Below are 18,458 nucleotides of genomic sequence, written 5' to 3'. Positions count from 1 at the left end.
TACTAAAACACACCCCATGTATTTCAGTTTGCTACATTAACAAATTACAGTAATATTCCTCATGTATACAAGGGTTCCTATCCAGAGAATGTGGCAGGGACAGTGCACAGGAAGCCTGGGTTTGACTGGGGAAGCTCGGGCTTGGCAGGCTTCCAGTGCCCCATGCACTGTTCCCGCCACCTTCTTGCTGCCAGCGCACCCAGCTGCCTTCCTGCCACCTTCCTGGGGCAGCCAGCCTGTTCCCAAGTGGTCCCAGGCAGCAGGGACAGTGCACAGGGTGCTGGAAGCCTGCCAAGCCTGAGGTTCCCTAAGCATGCCCAGGCTTCTAGTGCTCTGTGCACCATTAGATCATGCGGGTGCAGCCTGCGAGCTGGGGCTGCACCTGTGCAGCTAGCACCCCGCAGCCACAAAGCAAAGCACCAGGCCCCCTCACAACTCAGCAGTTGTGCAATCCCACGGCAGTTTGCGTGGGCAGGTTCTACTGGGGACAGGGAAAAAGTAGTGAGGGGTCCGATTCCTGCCCCACCCCCCAGAGCCTGCCTGCATCTCCTGCAGCCAGGGAGCAAGCTGCTGGTGGGTCGCACAGCCGGAGCTGTGGGGGACCCAGATGCTTCCCTCTGTGGTGGCAGTACCCCTCCCCCCCCCCAAGCAGCATCCACCCACGAGCACCCTGCCTGGGCAGTCCCAGGGTGCACCACTACCACAGAGGAAGTACCGGGGCCCCCCTCGCAGCTCAGAGCCTACTAGCACTTGCCCCCTGGCTGCAGGAGAGATGGGCAGGCTCGGGAGTGCGGGTGGGGGGCAGCAGCAGAGAAAAGGAAAAAAAATTTGGACCCCCTCATCACTTCCCCCCCCCCCCACTTCTTTTCAATGGAGCCTGCCTGTTCTGCAGCAGGGGGCACCGGTGCTTCATTCTAGCTCCGACTTGCCTGCATGTTTGAAGTGCCTCAGGATCTTTTATAATAACATACTTATTATGACTGTCCGTAGCACTCCAATTGGTTGTTTCAATAAGCATTGTGATTGGCTGCCGAGACAATCAGAGAGTGCTCTGGACAGACAGAATAAGCCTGTTATAGAACAGTGCCTTCTGTATAGCCCAGAAGCAGATGACTTGACAAACAGGAATTTATTCTTAGCTAAATCTCTGCTTTTACCTGGATGCCACTATAGATAATGGTTAAAAAATTGTCATTTGTGCTTTTAAGGGGACCTAACCCAAGCACTGCTGAGAAAGATATCCACACCTCCTGACCTGCGAGTTGCAGATTCTCAGAACTGTTCAGGTCCACAATACATTAGTTCATCTGGTCAACTTCCGCAAATTATGTTCCATTAATTTAAGGCAATCAGGACTTATAGCAGAGAATACATCTTATTAGACCAACAACATTTTTGGGAAAAAATTCTTTAATTGCAAGCAAAATTAAATTAAAATTAAAGAAATCTTTTATTAGACCAACAAGATTTTTGCAAAAAAAAAAGCTCTCTCCTACAAGTCCTGATTGCCTTTTCCTCTAGACCAATATAGCTACAACCTGGATACCGTTAAATTAAGACATTTAATGCACTCAAATTCTGCAATCCAGAATGAACAAAACTTTAAAAAGAAAAAAAAAGTCTTCATGTTCCCCATGTAATATTTTACGATGCATAATATATATTTTTAATTGAATGTGTTAAAACAGGCAAGAATTATTTTTAACCTGCCTTCTGGTAAGTTTGACCAGCCTTTTCCACTGACACCATGAACAGCTGTGTCAAAGCACTGTAGCAGTTTGACTCTGACCTAAATAGGTTTTCTGAAATTATTTGGGAATAATTAAAACTGCAACTGTTCCCCTTCTCTTTCATGTTGAAACAATAACTAGTTTCTAGTACAGATGTCTGTACTGCATCTATTTTAACTGTTTCCATGGGTGTTTTTGTTCTATTAATCTCTGACAGCAGGGCTTATAGGGAACCTCAGTCTCAACAGCAGAAATGTTTTAAAACATAGCTCTAACAGGGACTTCATTAAGAAATTCAAAACAGTTTAATCTGAACCAAATACTTCTACCCCCAGGTGGTGAGCTTCTTTATGGGAGCTACTGATGGCCTTAATTATTTAATGGGTCCATCTCCAGGGAGGAACCTGTAGACATTATGCCAAAAATATGAGTGCAGCTCCTGGGAGGAGGAACAGGGGAATGCAGTGCTTATTGGGTTACTGTACCTCGATCTTTTCCAGTTGAGAGGCACTTAAAGATAACCATCCGCAGGTCCAGCCCCTCCTGCAGCCAAATCTTATCCATAATCTTTATCATTTGTAAAGCCAACATATCTTGCCGTAAGTCTTCTCCAACCTCACAAAAAAACAAAAACAAAACAACACACCTTGACAAAAGGATACACATTCAACAAAACTGAACTTGACAGGTTATGTTCCCTTGCAAGAAATAAATTATCCTTAATCAACAACTGACTTGCTTCCTTTTATCTGTAAGTTTATAAAAAAAGGACAAGTGGAAAGCAATGATGGAGCTTTTTACAGCATGTTCAGACATTAATTTACCCTTATGATTCAAATTTGAAAGAACTGTTCTTGTTACAATTTTTACTTTTTCTCCAAGAATGGGCAAGGGGCCACTTCAAAGGTTAAGGTACTATTGGAAGTCTTTGAAGATACAGGTTCAGTTCTTAATTGTGCTATAGACTCCCTGCATGACCATAGGCCAGGTCACTTGTGTCTCAAAGTTCCCTCTTTATAAACTAAACTATTGCTCCACTGAAGTGTATCATGAGAATAAATGTAATGAAAATCAAGGAGTATTTAGGTTATGGCCTTGAGAGGGGAAGGGAGGGGGGATTATAGAAGTACAACTGAAGTCTCCTACAAACACTAACGAGTCTTATGAAATTTGTTATTTTCATTCATCCAGGTACTTTTTCCATACTGAATCTTGTAAATCAGTTAAACAAACAGCATAGCTGAGATGCTGCTATTAGCCTGCAGATATAAGTCAAAGCTAGTCACTATTTTTGGAAGTAATTAACCATCAAAAAAAACCCTTGTAATTCTCCCCCCGCCCCCCAAATACACCAGGAAAGAGGAAAAAACCCCATACCTTAAACATTACATTAATTTCTTCTCCCAGTGGATCTGCATTCACCAATGCAACTTTTAGTGGTACTGCATTAGAACTGAAGAAGGAACATGCCTGCAAATGAATTTTAGGTTAATTATCATTTAGAAAGGCAACTAGTAAAATATTTATTAACACTCACACCAATATTAATAGTTTGTAAATGAGAAATTTGGGAAATATTACTAATTGTGGCTATTTAGTTACTAACATTTCATACATTCACACATTAACAATGAAAGCTCTGAGATTACTCGAGTAGGAAAATTAACATAAAGCGGTATCTCTATGGTGTGTAGTCTTGTACTTCCATTACTTCTGGAGTCTCAGAATCAGTAAGTAAAATTTGTTTAAGTCAGACCAGTAGGACTTTTCAAATGTGTTGAAAATATGCATAATCTACTACATATTTAAAAGAAAATGGATTTTAAAAGTCTCACTTGAATAATAATTTGAGTGCTACATGGCATGACTATTTTCCTGAGGTTGTCCCATGTATTCTCAAATGTATCCTTGCACGGTTATACACAATCAACAAAGTCTTTTTTATTAGCATATGTGTTTTAAAAATGAAACCATTGTTACTAAATGTAATACACAAATTATGTGAAGTACATAAAATCTAAAATAAGTCCGTCTACCAAGTATTAGCACACAACAAGTTAGTGCTCCAAATGAAAAATAAGAACAAACTAAATCAGCTGTCTCTCCTAAAATATGCCAGATACCATCCTATTATTCTGAGTCTGGTAACATAAGCGTGCCCAAAGCAAGCAAGTCCATGATTCTCATCAGCAGCAGTCTACATAATTTAGGTACCTCCACTGGAGTCCAAGGATCCAAACATTTTGGGGTAGAGGATGAGCATTCCCTGAACGGTCCCAAATTCTAGAATTTACTTCATTAGCTCAATGCTTAGTTTTACAACCCACAAATATGGTACACAGTTTCTCAGGCTTTTTTGCCATGGTGATTGTGGGGAATGTACCAGTATATGCTTACTTTGGCTAGGAGCCCTTGGGCTGACATTTATTACATTTTTGTACAGAAGCCAGTAGTGGAAGGTGGGGACTTTTCATAAGACTTAAAAATGAAGAATGAATAAAAACAGCCATGCAAATTTTAAGAGGTCTTTACAGATGGATTTAGTGCTGCCTCTTTATATTGTAGACTTGCAAATGTACAGAGAATACAAGTTTGGAGCTTTCACCACATCTCATTTGAGTATGCTTTTTCTGGGTTGTGTAACAGTAGAGTTTTTAAATCTACATTCTCTCCCAGACAATGCTCAAGAATATTCAGTTTGTCTGCAGTATCCATCTGGTTGTTAATTTATGATGAAATTGTATCATACTTTTTCATCCTTCCCCCTCAGGATACCCAAGATGACATAACAGGTTTTTATGATTCCTAGATTAAGGCCTCATCTCATTGTGAAATAACTAATCTGAAGGATCTTTGTTTCTGCTCAACTAATTTAAGTGTGTGTTAACTAATTCTAAAGTTTTACACATCAACCAATATAATCTGCTTTTCTACATATCAAATACATTTTCTACATACTGACTGCTCTTCCAGAATTTGCAAGTAGGCAATACTAGTATCAACAGCTATTAGTGTTGTACCTTAACATTTAATTCTTTTGCCACAAGGCTGGGATTGAGAGGCAAACGGCATTTGTTCCTTAGGAAGAAAGACTGCATACGTTCCATGCCACTTTGCAGGACATTCTGCAGACAAAAAGCACAACTGACCTTAACTGAAACATCTAAAAGGAAATTTTAAACAAAGAAATTAAGGCAGAAGAGTGAAGAGCAGGACAAATACCTTAATTCTTGAAGCATGTTGCTGCTTTATTTCTTATCCTAAACAGCAGGACAGTCCTAACACTATGCTAATTAATTTATTTCTGTATCAGCCAAGCTAAAAGTTACTTTAGTCTATAGAATTTTAATTTCATATTAATGGTAAGTAGACAAGGCTCTATAAGTTTCTGTGATGCAATGGGAAACATTTCTGCAGCAACACCAGTCTATTCCACTGCTGACAAATACCTTCATTCCCATCATTACTAACTATAGCTCTCAGTTAAAAAATTAGACATTGATAAAAAATGTTATGATTCTCAATATCTGCTGATGCTTTCACTGTGTTTTATGGGCTTTTATATTTAAATTTGAGAACTGTATCACTGGGTAATGAAAGCAGAGTCAGCAGTTTTATCCCTCCGCACAAATAGTATTTAAAAAATTAAGCTTACATACCTGCCTAGCAGATCCACTGGCTTGCTTTACTTTTTCTGCTGCTGTTCCCAGAAGCTGCACCAGTTTGGTCTGCTTCTCCAGCTCTTCCCTCAGCCCCTTCCCACATATTGAGAGGAAGGCACCAAGAATAATCTTGTACCTTATCCCAAACTTTGGATCTTGTAAGGTATCCTTCAGCAGCCTAAAATATCAGGTACTCAGGTTAGATTTTTCCCTATGAAGTCACATTTTCTGCAAAGTAAACATTTCAGACTGAGCTCAATAGGAAAGCTATTCAAAAAGCTATTAACAAGCAGCACTGCATAATACTATATGCACATCTGAGATTACTGGTTTACAGGATCTAATGAAATCCTGAAAGACAAAGTCACGTTGCTTTCATTAAACAAAGCACCACTTCGGTTCTACATACTCTTCAGAGGCTGCAACACTTGTTGATCTATTACATATTCATGTAATTTTGTCACTGAAACAGCAAATCATTTGTTACAGTAAAGTTGATATATTCAGAAATACATTATACAAAGGAACGAACAGATAAATTCTTACCAATACAAGTAGTGTGCTATTTGAATATTTCCCAATGCCCGAGCTAAAATGAACCTGACCAGAGCACTGTCCAAGTAGGTTTCATATTTCAATGCCTAAACACAACAAAAAGACAATTAAAAAAAAGACAATTATTTTCCAAGTTTCTTAGGTATTTAGTTTTAGGATTTAAAGTTACATGGTGACCAGAGATGTAGGGGCTCAGTAGAATAGCAAATACACCCTAGAATTTATAGCAGTAATCCAATAAGATCTGTCACAGTTTAAGTCATGAAGGAACTAATATAAAACCATACCTGAAGCTTCAATGCCATTTAAAAAAAAAGCGACTGTTTATTAGTACAGAGAATGAAGTCCAACACATACAGAAGATGTTGTATAATTTGCTTATTGTTCTACGCAATCCAATGTGTAAAGAGGTATTTAAGTCCACTAAAGATATGACTCCATGCTTCACCTGTCACTGATTAGTAATTAAAATTGATTATACACATATTGTGAAGACAAAAAACCCCCCTGTGAAATACCGGATAAAACCTACAAAGCAAGCAAGCAGTTGGTTCCTTACCTGTACAAACTGTGGGAGGAAGTCTGCTAACTCATCATCACTTATTGCCTCAATCCAATTAACAGCTGTAGTTCGTACTTCCTGATCTGCAAACCTACAAGGACATAAACAATTTTTAAATCATATATTTACTGAAGTGCCAGGCAGACATGAATCACCACCTGGTTTTGACAATATGACTCTCTCTTAAGACAGTATCATCTTGGGTTTAATATTGGTTAACCAGGCTGCTGTTCACATACTACCGTTTAGGCTGCAATTAGTAATCTCATTTTAGAAAGTTACAATGGCAGATGCGATTAAAGTCTGTCAAACTAAATAGTAAATATTTTCCTTCTTATGGTTTTGTAACAGTGTATATTCTAGTATATGAGCTAGATGAGAGGAGCTTTTAGATAAAGTAGACAGAAACATATTATGACATTTTCCAGGAGAAGGGCAATCAGAAAAATCTCTCTATGAATGAGAAAATAGGTCCAAAACAGATGTTTAAAAACTACTTTGGTAAAAAAAAAAAAAAAAAATTCTGGGCAGTTTTTTTAATCTTCTATCCATGCAGGTCAAGAGGGAAGACAGTTGACATGAATGGACAGTAAACAAAAACCAGAATGTGCAGTAGAGTTGGAAGTTAAAAGCATTTTGCAGAACAATAGAAAATGTCCAATCCATAGCTTTAAGAATTTATACAGGGACTTACCAAGAAGCATGTTATTTGTGATAGTGCAAAACAGATGGAAGTTTTAAAAGCACAAGTATTTAAAATATTGCTGGAATGCAACAGTGTGCATTTGTTCCTATTCACTGATTCTACTTACTCTGAATTCAGTAGTTCCAGTGCAGTCAAAGGAGGTAATGGAGGCCACTGCTGAAGCAATGAGTATATTTCAGGAAGGCTTGCACAGTCCCAGTGCGGGGCACTAGCTAGTATTTTTGGTAAGCTGTTTGTGCATCCATGGCAATAATGTCGTTTCTCCCACAAAAACTCTTTATCTTCCTTTGACAGGCTGTGGATAGTTCAAAAATCACATTTTTTTAATATGGTCATGCTGAATTGCAAAAACACTTGCCAAAGTAAATAAAATAAATCCCTTCTTCTGGGACTGAATGCAGCTTAAAAAAGGTGCTATCTGCTACCTAGAAACTTAATGCAGCCACAAGATGGATAAAATATTAGAGAAGCAGAGATCAGTACATTGCTACTCAGAACCCATTAGGTCAGAAACTGCAAGTGCTAGAAAACTTTGCTTTATGTTGAATCTAAACAGAACTCTTCATGCTACACTATAGCTTAAATTCAAATACAGATAAAACATAGCAAAATGCTACTTCCCAAAAAACACATGCCGGACCATTAATTTGCCATTACTGTGCCATAACCCAAGAAGCTCTAAGCAAGTACAGAGGGACAAAAAAAGAGTTTAATAGCAAGGGAAATGTTATGGCATAAAGCTGAGAAAAGTACAGGCAAATTTTAAGATATCCCCACCATTTTGTGAATATTAGGACCCTGGTGGACAACACATTTAAGATGTTACTGACTGGTTATAATCACATCTTAAGTAGTAACTGGCTCACATATTCATTCAATTAATGGTGTAGTAAAACAGAGAATAAGCCACAAAGTTATTACACAAAAGGCGTGTGATAACTTTGTGGCTGGTTCCCACCATGCTTTAAATTGAAGACATGGCACTCCCATGGCTAGAAGCCCCAGCCAGCTGACTGGTGCCCCTGGCCATAGGAGCTTGCTGGTACAGAGGGAGCCTGGAAATCGAGGAGCCCAGATCATAATCCTGGGATCCCCCTGTACAAGCAACATAGCACGATTGGGATGTGACCCCTGGTTGCACAATCTTATCTCCTGCCATGCACATATGGTATGGCAGGAGGAGAGACTATTGGAATTGCAGATAAGATCCCATTGCACATTTAATTAAACATCTGTCAGTGGCTTTATAGTTCAGAAGCTCTTGGCAAAGTCAGTCACAGAACTTCAACTGCATTAACACTTCAGAGCAATACATTTCATGAAAAAGCCTATGTACTTCATTCCTCCTCCTCCAAAAAGTCGTCTGCATGTCCAAAGGTAAAATAAAAGATAAAGCAGACAAAACATACCCCATGGTGCTGTCTTTTGAGAGAATGGCCAGAAGTCGCTCCTTTACAAGTTTTTCCAATGTTTCTACAGAATGGTGTACAGAACTGTTTGCAGCTTGGGGAATTTTATATACAATATCAAAAGCCAGGAAAGGAAAGTCAACCTAAAAAAAGATAAAACGGCTTAGTTTCCAAAACACACAAGAATACTTAAAGGAATCGAACTGATAGGGGTTACTCCCCAATTTTTTGTTTATTAAACAACATTACTTCCCCAGCTCTGAATTATTATTGCATTAGAGCTCAAGGATCACTGTTTTATACTTGTATTTTGGTTTTATAAAAGATGCAACTATCTTTCCTTCTGCCTGAAGTTAGGCAAACACTACAAACTACTTTTGTCTATTGCATGATAAGTTACCCCTTTTTCCACTACATACCTCCTATTACTAGTGACAGATAATTCTCAACTCTTTCAGCAATGAAACAAAACACTCAAATTGGGGGACACATTTAAAAGATCACATACACACTACCTGCAATACAATTCTTTCCATAAGATTTCCTCTTTTATGAGACATTCCTGATGTGGGACTCTTGTGTGAAGTCCAAAGGTACAAGAGCTTTGTTCCACAAGTCAATACACTAAATGGCAAAACAAGAAAAAAAGCATACTCTTTCAGTAGGCATAGAGAAAATTAAAAGAAAAACAAACATGAAGCACATCAAACATCCATAACAAAGGAGAAGGTAGCTCAAAAAGTACTAATCCGATATTAAACAGGTGTTGTTTAAATGGATTGTCAATGGCTCCCTCAAGGTAATACAACACAATGGGACAGAAACATGGGACTGAAAGAGGCCTCCCAGATCACCAAGTCCAGTTCTCTGTGTTCACAGGTAGTTATCCACTAAGGTCCATGCACACACGGGGCCGGGGGGGAATCTATTCCACACATCTAAATCACATTTTTTCCCCAATCCATCCATCTCCCCCAAACCAAAAAAAATGCCACATATAACGAGCATGGAGCAGGAGATACAAGGGCACCACCAATACCTTGCCACTGTAGTGTTATGAAAACAGTTAGGTTAAACATGCTTATATGATCCTAGGAGGTTGGCAACACTCCACATTCCAGAGAGAGGCAAAAAAACCCCAAGGTCCATTAAGCCAAGAGCACATCACATTTTATATGGTGCTCTTCTTTGAAAGGGAGACCTTTCATTGCAAAAAGATGCTCTGTATTTTAAGTTCCTGGATTCAGCAGAAGTGGCCACTGTGATTTTGAGTCATGAAGCAAAGAATGTGATCAGTACTACCCATCAATTCCACACTATTCTATCATTTTTTCATTTGAGTATTTTTCAAGTTCTCCAAACCACTTGGACTTGTCAACTGCTATTTGGGCCAACAGGTCCCAAACACAAAAAAGCTGTACTAGTGAACAACTGAAATCCACCCCCCTCCCCCATCTCAAACAGAAAAAGTGACATTGCAGTCAAAACAAAAATATGATACAAGCAACAAATAATGGCAGTAGGCATGGAGCATGATGCACAAGATAGTACTTTTATGATTATTATCCAAGTTTCAACAGCATGCTGGGTATTGTACAGAAGACAAATTCTTGCCCTTGGAGTTGAAAGTGTTATGTTGTCAATAGAATCCAATCTCATTAAATACTGGTTGCAGATCAGAGCTTTAGCCTGAGATGTACATTGGTTTTAGAGGCAGTGATAGTTCATTAACCTGAAGTTTAAAATGCAAGAAAACTTGCTTGATGTTACTGAAGCAAAACAAAATGACAAAGAATTACTTGAGTTGCTAAATGCTTTTTCAGATATCTATCAGAGCCATACATGGTTTTTATCAGACATGGAAAGCTGTATCCTCTCCAAACACCTACTTCATCATAAGTGCTCCCGATCTGGTGCTAGATTCTCTCACGGCACAGTAATGACCTTTGAAACGTCAATGTTCTAATTAAGTGCAATTTTTAGATGCCACTTGTAAGTTGATGTTATTTGGAAATGCAGCTGGAACATCTGGCTTGTATCCCTCAACCATTTTGCCCTGAATTCACTCTTATTTACTGATTTATTGCCAGTCTCTGCTGGCATTTCTATACCTACCATGAGCAAGTTCTTCATCCAGCTTTGGCTCAACACTTTCGATCTTTGTGTTTTATTAAGCTGAAACAGTTCTCTCATCCACACCTAAGAGATGTAGCCCTCTCCCCGCTCTTCAGATATTACTAGATTTTTCTCCGTGTTGAACAACATTAAGTCATATTTCAATCAACAACTTGACATTCAATTGAAGAATTCTCTCACGCTATAAAAAACCCAACAACCTAGCACTGCTTATGTCATCGGATTACACAGTATAGGATTCTCTTCTCAAAAAGGCTTCATGCCCCTAACCTAGGGAATCTTCCAAATGACCACCAAACTGCACATGGAAGTAGAAGCACTGCAGTTTGAATGGTCCCTTGTTGCCACTAGCAGCAGTGCCAGTTGCTTCAGCCTGAGAGATGATGTCAGGTGTGCCTGGGAACTGGCCTGACAGTTTAAGATAACAGAAGTGAAAGCTAACTTAAGTTCATTTGCATCACTCAGCTGCATCCCAAAAAATTTTGAATTTGGGCCAATGATTTCACTGATACCAAGTAAAATAATTTAGTAAACAGTAAAGTATCATATTTCCATTCCAGCAAAAACTCAGGAGGATATTAGGCAGCAACTGCTAGCTACCTCTAAAACCAGGTCTAGATAATTTGCATTCAAGAGTTTCAAAATAGCTGTCTGAGGAGTTCTTTGGACTATTAATGTTCATTAAGTTCAATAAAAGACATGTGCCAAGCTCTGCACTTAGGATGGAACAATCCCATGCACAGTACAGGCTGGGGGCTCAGTAGCTAAGCAGCTGCTCTGCAGAACAGGCCCTGTGGGTTACAGTGGACAATAAGCTGGATGAGCCAAAACTATTCCCTTGTTTTGAGGAAGCCTAATACCATACTGGGCTGCATTAACAGGAGTGTTTCCAGAAGATTGAGGGGAAGCGATTATTCCCTGTATTTAGCTCTAGTGAACCCATATTTGGAGTACCGTCTCCAGTTTTGTGTCCCCGACTACAGAAAGGATATAGATAAATTGGAGACAGTTCAGCAGAGGGCAACAAACATAGTTGGGGAACATGAGGAGAGGCTAAGGGAACTGGATTTATTTAGTCTGGAGAAGAGAAGATGGGAGTTTTAAGAACAAGCTTCAACTACCTGTAGGACATTTACAAAGAGGATAGAGCAAAACTGCTCTGAGTAGTAGAACAAGGACCAACGGTCTCAAGTTGCAAGGTAAGTTTAGGCTAGATATTAGGAAAAACTCTCACTAGGAGGGTAGTAGAGCCCTGGAACAGGCTACCCAGAGAAGTTGTGAAGTCTCTATCCTTAGAGATTAAGACCCTGGATAGACAAAGTCTTGGCTGGGATGATAATTATATAGTTGGGGATGGTCCTGCTTCGAGCAGAGAGTTGGACTAGGTGATCTCCAGAGGTCCCTTCCAGTCTTATTTTTCCATCATTCTATGATTTCTATGGGCTCCTATACACATGCAGGGAGCTTGCACTGATGTGCTGTAACAGCAGGGCACTGGAGCAGACCTAATTGAGTCTGCCGATGCATGGAAATTAACACACTCCAGCAGTCTCCAGCATCACATGCATCAGCATCTCCACTCTGAAAAATGGTAGTGGGATGCTTTAAACTAAAGCTCATTGAATGGTCTTTAGTTCAAAGTGCCCCACCACTATTTTTCAGTGTGGGGATGCTGATGCAGGTGATGCTTTGGGTGCTTTTAAACAACTTAACTCTCGGAGCTGCATTAATTAAAGTGCCCCTCCCATAGCACATGTATAAATGCCCTATGATTCTATAAATCAGTGCCAGTTAATATGAATATATAGGAAATGGATTTTTGTAAGCTTGCTATCTTTTTTAGCTATTGTAGGCTTAAGAGAGGAAGGTAATAGTGTTGCTTCTTAATTGTGTAAAGGACCTGACTTGATACTGCAAAGCATTCTGATTAACAGGCTAGAACGATACAAAATGAACATGGTATGTGCTAACTAAACACAAATACATCTTAAGGTTATTGTAAATGGAGAATCAAATGATTTTTGGCAAGTTACTGGAAAGATCATTTTCTGGTTCTCTATTATTTAACCTATATATAGGACAAGGGCCTAAATGTCAATGGCTGGATCCTTCACAAATCAGTGACCTGTTATAAATGATTAGGCAAGTAGTAAATAATGAAAAGAACAAATGTCAATGATGCAAAGTAATCTGAATTGCTTCGTGTAGTGCACATGAACAAACAATATGTATGTTAACAGACAATCAGTCATATCTAGAAACAAAGGATATAAACCATCCCCACAAGGGGGAAATTGGAGAAGTATCTTTCTGAAAAAGATGGGGGGGGGGTGTCTTCCTGGACAGTGAATTGAACATGAGCTGTCAGCACAGTACTGTGATCAAAAGGACTGCATACCAAGAGAATTTCTAGCAGGACTAAAAGGAGATTGTCTTTATTTAAGACTTGTCTAACCATTTCTGAAATATTGGTTCCAGGTCAGGTATTTATAATTCAAGGAGGATATAAAAAAAATGGAGACAATCAGAGAAGAGCCATACAAGTAAAAGACTGGAAAATATGCAGTGAGAGACTCTGGGAGCACAACCTATTTAGCTCATCTAAGGAAGGTTAAAGGGGTCACTTGAATAAAAAATGGGTTACTGCAAAGTAAACATGCATGTGGGGATTTACAGCATGCTAGCTACTCCATCTAACTTTTATGTGCGTGATATTGACCCCTGGTAAATTAAAGTTAATCACAGATATTCCAGAGGAAGAAACTGCTGAAGATTAGTTTTCATTTATTACAAGGTAAGAGCATATACACAGAAGTTAATCACCAAGTAGCTGGCACAAATTCCCAACCTCATTCATCTTCCAATAACACATTTGTATGCCCATGCCTACAAGCATTAAATGAGGAATATATTTGATAGTTGGTTCTTCAGTCTAGAGGACAAAGGCCTAGACTTCATTGGCTGGAATTTGAAGCTAGACAAGCTGAGCCCCCTAAACCTGGAAAAAATTCTGAGAACAAATAAATATTGGGAGTTGGGGCTGTGGAGTCAGTATGGAATATCTATCATTAAAAATTTTTAAATCATATTCTTTTTTAAAAAAAATACACACACACACACACACTCCAGATCAAACAATTAATTCACAAATTTCTATGACCCGTGTGTGCCACATTGGAAGTAAGACTAGCCAAGTGGTTCTCAACTTTTTTAAACTCAAGACAGCCCTCAGAAAATGCCAGCTCTTAGGTTTTCACACATTTTTACTACAGGTAGCAGGACAATTCTTCTGTTGTAAAGCTATCACAACAGATCAGAAGATGTGACTTTCCTATTTGAAGTCTTTAGTTTTATCTTGTGAATCATGTTTACGCATCTAACAGTGCTAACATTATATTGTATCCCATAGCTCCCTTGAAAGGATCAAGGCACCCCAGGGTGCCTCAACACTATGCTTGAAAGAAAATAAATAAATAAAATAAAAATCAATGGGTCAGATCACATTGGTCCCTTCTGGACTTCATGAAGATATGAAGTTGCACGTTTATGTTTATTTTTAAACATTAAGGCTGTTTTATAATCAAATCTTTCACTGGTTTGTTTCCTTCTACACTTTAGCCGAGCTCTTAAATCCTTTAATCTAGATTTTAAAAAATCAAACCTAAACTTCATCAAAAAAATTATGATGTAGACCCTTCATATTCCCACTTTTAAGACCAAATCTACTAGATCAGGAGTGGGCAGATATTTTGGGCGGAGGGCTGCTTACTGAGTTTTGGCAAGCCATCAAGGGCTGCATGACAGGCAGCCAGGGGCAGATAAATATTAATTTCCTAAATTTTTTTTAGGGGTCCCGAGGGCCAGATAAGGATGGCCTGGTGAGCTGTATCCAGCCCACGAGCCACATTTTGCCCACCCCTGTACCAGATGGTAGCGTCTGTTGAAAGACGCTCTATGATCCATCATGAAAATTTCAGTGGAATGTATGGGTGATGGCTCAGCCACCTCTCCCTACCCCTTGAACAGATGATGAAGAACTCCAGTTCTCGGTAGTCTCTCATTCACCTTACTTTCACAACTTGTTTTATTTTCAGTTAAAGCTGCCACTTCTCTTTATTAAAAAAAAAAAAACGGGATCAAAAAATATGCCATTTGACAGAAACGCTTTCTGTTCTTTATCAGTGAAGGTCAGCAGGTCTCTCTCAAAAGCCCTTCTGAAGTAGGAGGTTCTCCATGCCTAGGGAACCAAGTCATGCATCACACCCCTGGAGATTCACTCAGGTGGTAATTCATATTACTGGAACAACCTGATTGAGATGAAGTGTCACCATGTCTAGCTCATGTCTACCTCAAAACAAGACCCTGGATCTCAGCCAGTTAAAGTAAGGGTGGAAACTAGGGATGTGAAAGGTTAGACGATTAATGGATTAAGTCATTTGACTAATAAGCTCAGTGATATAACTAGTTAGCATACCAATTATTGTCTAGCCTTGGGCAGGCAGTCTACCAGGGAAAGGGGGATGGGAATGGCAGGAAGAAAAGCTACCTGGTACCCCAGGAGGAATCAGAAGGTGGCAGGGCAGGCAGGAGGGAGGGAGGAGCAAGGATTAGTACCCATAGCCTAGGAGGAAAACAGCAGGCAGCCTAATGACTCAAGCAGTTAGCTGCTCATTCACAGATGCTCCCTCCCTGCTTGAGGCTTCAGGTGGGCTTGTATTGTCTGGCTGGGTTTGCCACTGTCTCCTCCCCACCCCTTTGTCTTCTCCTCCCCTCCACTCCCAAAGGACCTGGGGGAATGAAAAGCAGCCATCTGAGCTGCTGTTTTACTGGCTAACCATTTAATCATTGTAATTGGAGGAGGTAAAGTTAATTTTTTTAAATGATATTTACATCCCTAGTAGAAACAGATGTTACTTTTGGTCAACTTTGTGCTAATGGAAAAAACTGTGATAGTGGTGGTAGGCCACAAAGAGACCAAGGCCATGCAAACAGCCTTGTTGCACTACAAATGCCCAAAATTTGTAGCTGTAACAAAAGGTGGTATTAATTTGTGCTGCTGTTTAGCAGCAGATGTTTATTTGGTTATTTGGTGGGAGAGCCAAGGTAGCCTGGAGCTGTTTGCACACTCCAGCTACCACAGGCAGGCTTTGGGGCCTTGAGGGAAAATAGGAGCATTTCACAGAAAAAAAATGTACAAGAGAAAATCATATATAATTTCTAAACAGCCATTCCCTGCTCCTTCAGCTTCTGTTTTAAAGTTCTGGGAACATTACAAGAGATAGTTTAATCAGTGGCATGGTGTCCCCCAAACACTTTAATATAAGCATAATGTTATATCAGAAAAAAATATCTGAGAAGGCCCCCTTTTCCTTGCATCTTGAGAATACAGTTTTTGATTATGATCTTGATAAAATAATTCCTCCTGCCTGAGTAAATTGTTCTTAGATAAACAAAATGAAATTTAGTTGCACTGGAGGGAAGGCCACTTTTCTGAAAGAATTTAGATACCTTGGAAAAAGAGGGAAGGTCTCCAATAGCTAAAAACTAAGCACCTTAATACATGTATTCCCCCCGGAACACTGTGAACAAACTACCAAGTTATTTCCTGACCAAGTTGTTGTTTTTTAAAAAGCAAAGTTGTTCCCAATTTTTCTGCCCAATATATGTATTGAATTTTTTCAGATGCACTTTGGCCATCATACTTGTTAGTCAAATGCCTGCTGTGGCTAATAAAATAGCACTCAGTGAGGAATGGTAGACAAAGTCACCTGGGAACACACTTCAGTATATGTAATCTCCTGGGTAGCAGATCCTATAGTGAAGGCTAGTATATTTCCCCTTCTCCTTATTGTGCTAGGAATGTAAAAATTACTGCCATTACATAGGCTGCTGCTACTATACCCTAATTTACCCACATTTCTAGGAAAAAATTACCAAACAGAATTATCATTGAGTTCACTCTTGATCACTCCGCTATGAATTAGAGTATGGAGACAACTGAACAGAAGCATGATAATGAGCAGATTTCCTTGCTATTAAGTTTCAGTTTTGCAGTGAATCTAGAAGTATCTTCTCAAAGTGCAATGGACAAAGCACTACCATAGTCTTATTGTATTCAACAGATTGGCAGAAAAGCAGTTTCTGTATCGGAGGGGACTGCTTAAGTCAAGGATGGGCAATTATTTTGGGCAGAGGGCTGCTTACTGAGTTCTGGGAAGCCATCGAGGGCCGCATGACAGGCAGCCAGGGACAGATGAATATACATTTTCTAAATTTTTTAGGGGCCGCACGAGCCAGACAGGATTGTCTGGCAAGCCACATCTGGCCCCTGGGCCGCATTTTGCCCACCCCGACTTAATTCCTGCTTGTATACCAAGTAAGTTCCTGTAAACAACTCAGATACTTACCGCCTAAAATCAAAGAGAGGTAAAGAAACCTGACCCAACATCTCTGGGCCCTTTCTCTGTTTATTTGAATCAGGAGAACTTCCACTATTTTGATTTAATATTCCAAATAGGGTAAGGCATAAGATAGATTCCAACGGCAACTGTGAAATCTGGATAGGAAAAATTATTCTGTAAAATAAAGAAGTATATAAAAAAACCAGTTAGCTACATAGCAAGTCAACTTTGACAAAATAGGTCTCATGTAAATAAAGCAGATGTTTAAAAGCTAATAAAAATTAAAATCTATTGACCCTGCAGGAGCAGAAAATGGTACCTGTAAGAGGAAGGCTAACTAAAAGAAGCTTAAGAATGTACAATTAAATTCAATAAACAAGTCATATTTACACAATAGATACCAGATTTATTTGATTACAAGACAAGGTCCACCACCCCCGCTATTTAACATATGGTAAAAAGCCCCCACTTTACAACTGAGCACAAGGCAGTGGATGGCAGAGGGTTAGGGCTGGAGTCAGTCACAACTGCCGACTGCCCCCAGCTACTTCTGCATGCCCAGCAACTCTTACTCCTGCAGCCACCAGTTTCTCCCCCCTCTCCCTCTCTGCCACACTCCTCACCTTTGTTTCATGGCAGCAGGCTCTGTCCTCGCTGCAGCACAGAGCACCTACTCCTGCCCAGACCTGCAGTAGCAGTTCCAGCTCTGTGCCACTGTTATGAGGCAGGGCTGGAGCTAGGGTGGCCACTAGTCCTGTTTTATATGGGACCATCCTGTTTTTAAACTCTTTGTCCCCTGTCCATTTCTAAGTGAGGAGCAGACTGCAAAAAGTGGTTTCTCAGGTTACTGGTGCAAATACACATCAATCATTTGTCCTTGCAATTCTATTGGCTTTGCCTACAAGTAGGGTGGTGCACAAGCATGAGGTGGCCTTTTTGCTGTGGCCCTGTCCCTTCCTGCTGATTGGCCAAGGAGGTTGCCAAGATCTTGTATTCTGGAGATGCATCAACAGCCACCCAGGATGGAAACTTCTTGTGCGGAGCAAAGGGCGGGGCAAGATAGGAGGAAGGGGGACAGTGATCTGTGGGCAGGTAGGGGAAATAGGAGAAGGGCAGGTAGGGGAAACAGGAGAAGGGGTGGGGGGGAGAAAAAAAAAAAAAAAAAAATCAGGACAGATTGAGGCTACAGGGGGAGCAGGCACAAAGGAAGAAGTGATAAGGGGGAGGAAGAGGGACAGGCAGCAGGGGGCAAGCTGCCTGCCTCTCTGCCTGCCCCCTATCAGCTGTCCCTACTGTC

General features: G+C 40.0%; 1 protein-coding gene across 5 annotated transcripts in view; it reads right to left on the bottom strand.

Moving 5' to 3' along the window:
* The window catches only part of PIK3C2A (phosphatidylinositol-4-phosphate 3-kinase catalytic subunit type 2 alpha), a 100,491-nt gene that overhangs the window by 14,915 nt on the left and 67,118 nt on the right, over positions 1-18,458 (bottom strand). For all 5 annotated transcript variants that reach the window (XM_090032584.1, XM_090032581.1, XM_090032586.1 and 2 more), the window contains 10 exons: positions 17,168-17,335; positions 9,140-9,248; positions 8,625-8,767; positions 7,322-7,510; positions 6,507-6,600; positions 5,939-6,033; positions 5,390-5,570; positions 4,751-4,855; positions 3,108-3,200; positions 2,216-2,345 (listed from right to left, as the gene is read on the bottom strand). In XM_090032584.1, the coding sequence (XP_089888710.1) occupies positions 2,216-2,345; positions 3,108-3,200; positions 4,751-4,855; positions 5,390-5,570; positions 5,939-6,033; positions 6,507-6,600; positions 7,322-7,510; positions 8,625-8,767; positions 9,140-9,248; positions 17,168-17,335 (1,307 nt within the window). The remainder of the gene's footprint in view (positions 1-2,215; positions 2,346-3,107; positions 3,201-4,750; positions 4,856-5,389; positions 5,571-5,938; positions 6,034-6,506; positions 6,601-7,321; positions 7,511-8,624; positions 8,768-9,139; positions 9,249-17,167; positions 17,336-18,458) is intronic.

The sequence above is a fragment of the Crocodylus siamensis genome, chromosome 2, assembly GCF_052110815.1.
Source record: "Crocodylus siamensis isolate JL-2025a chromosome 2, ASM5211081v1, whole genome shotgun sequence".
Lineage (NCBI taxonomy): Eukaryota > Metazoa > Chordata > Crocodylia > Crocodylidae > Crocodylus > Crocodylus siamensis.
This window is presented reverse-complemented; position numbering and strand designations above follow the sequence as displayed.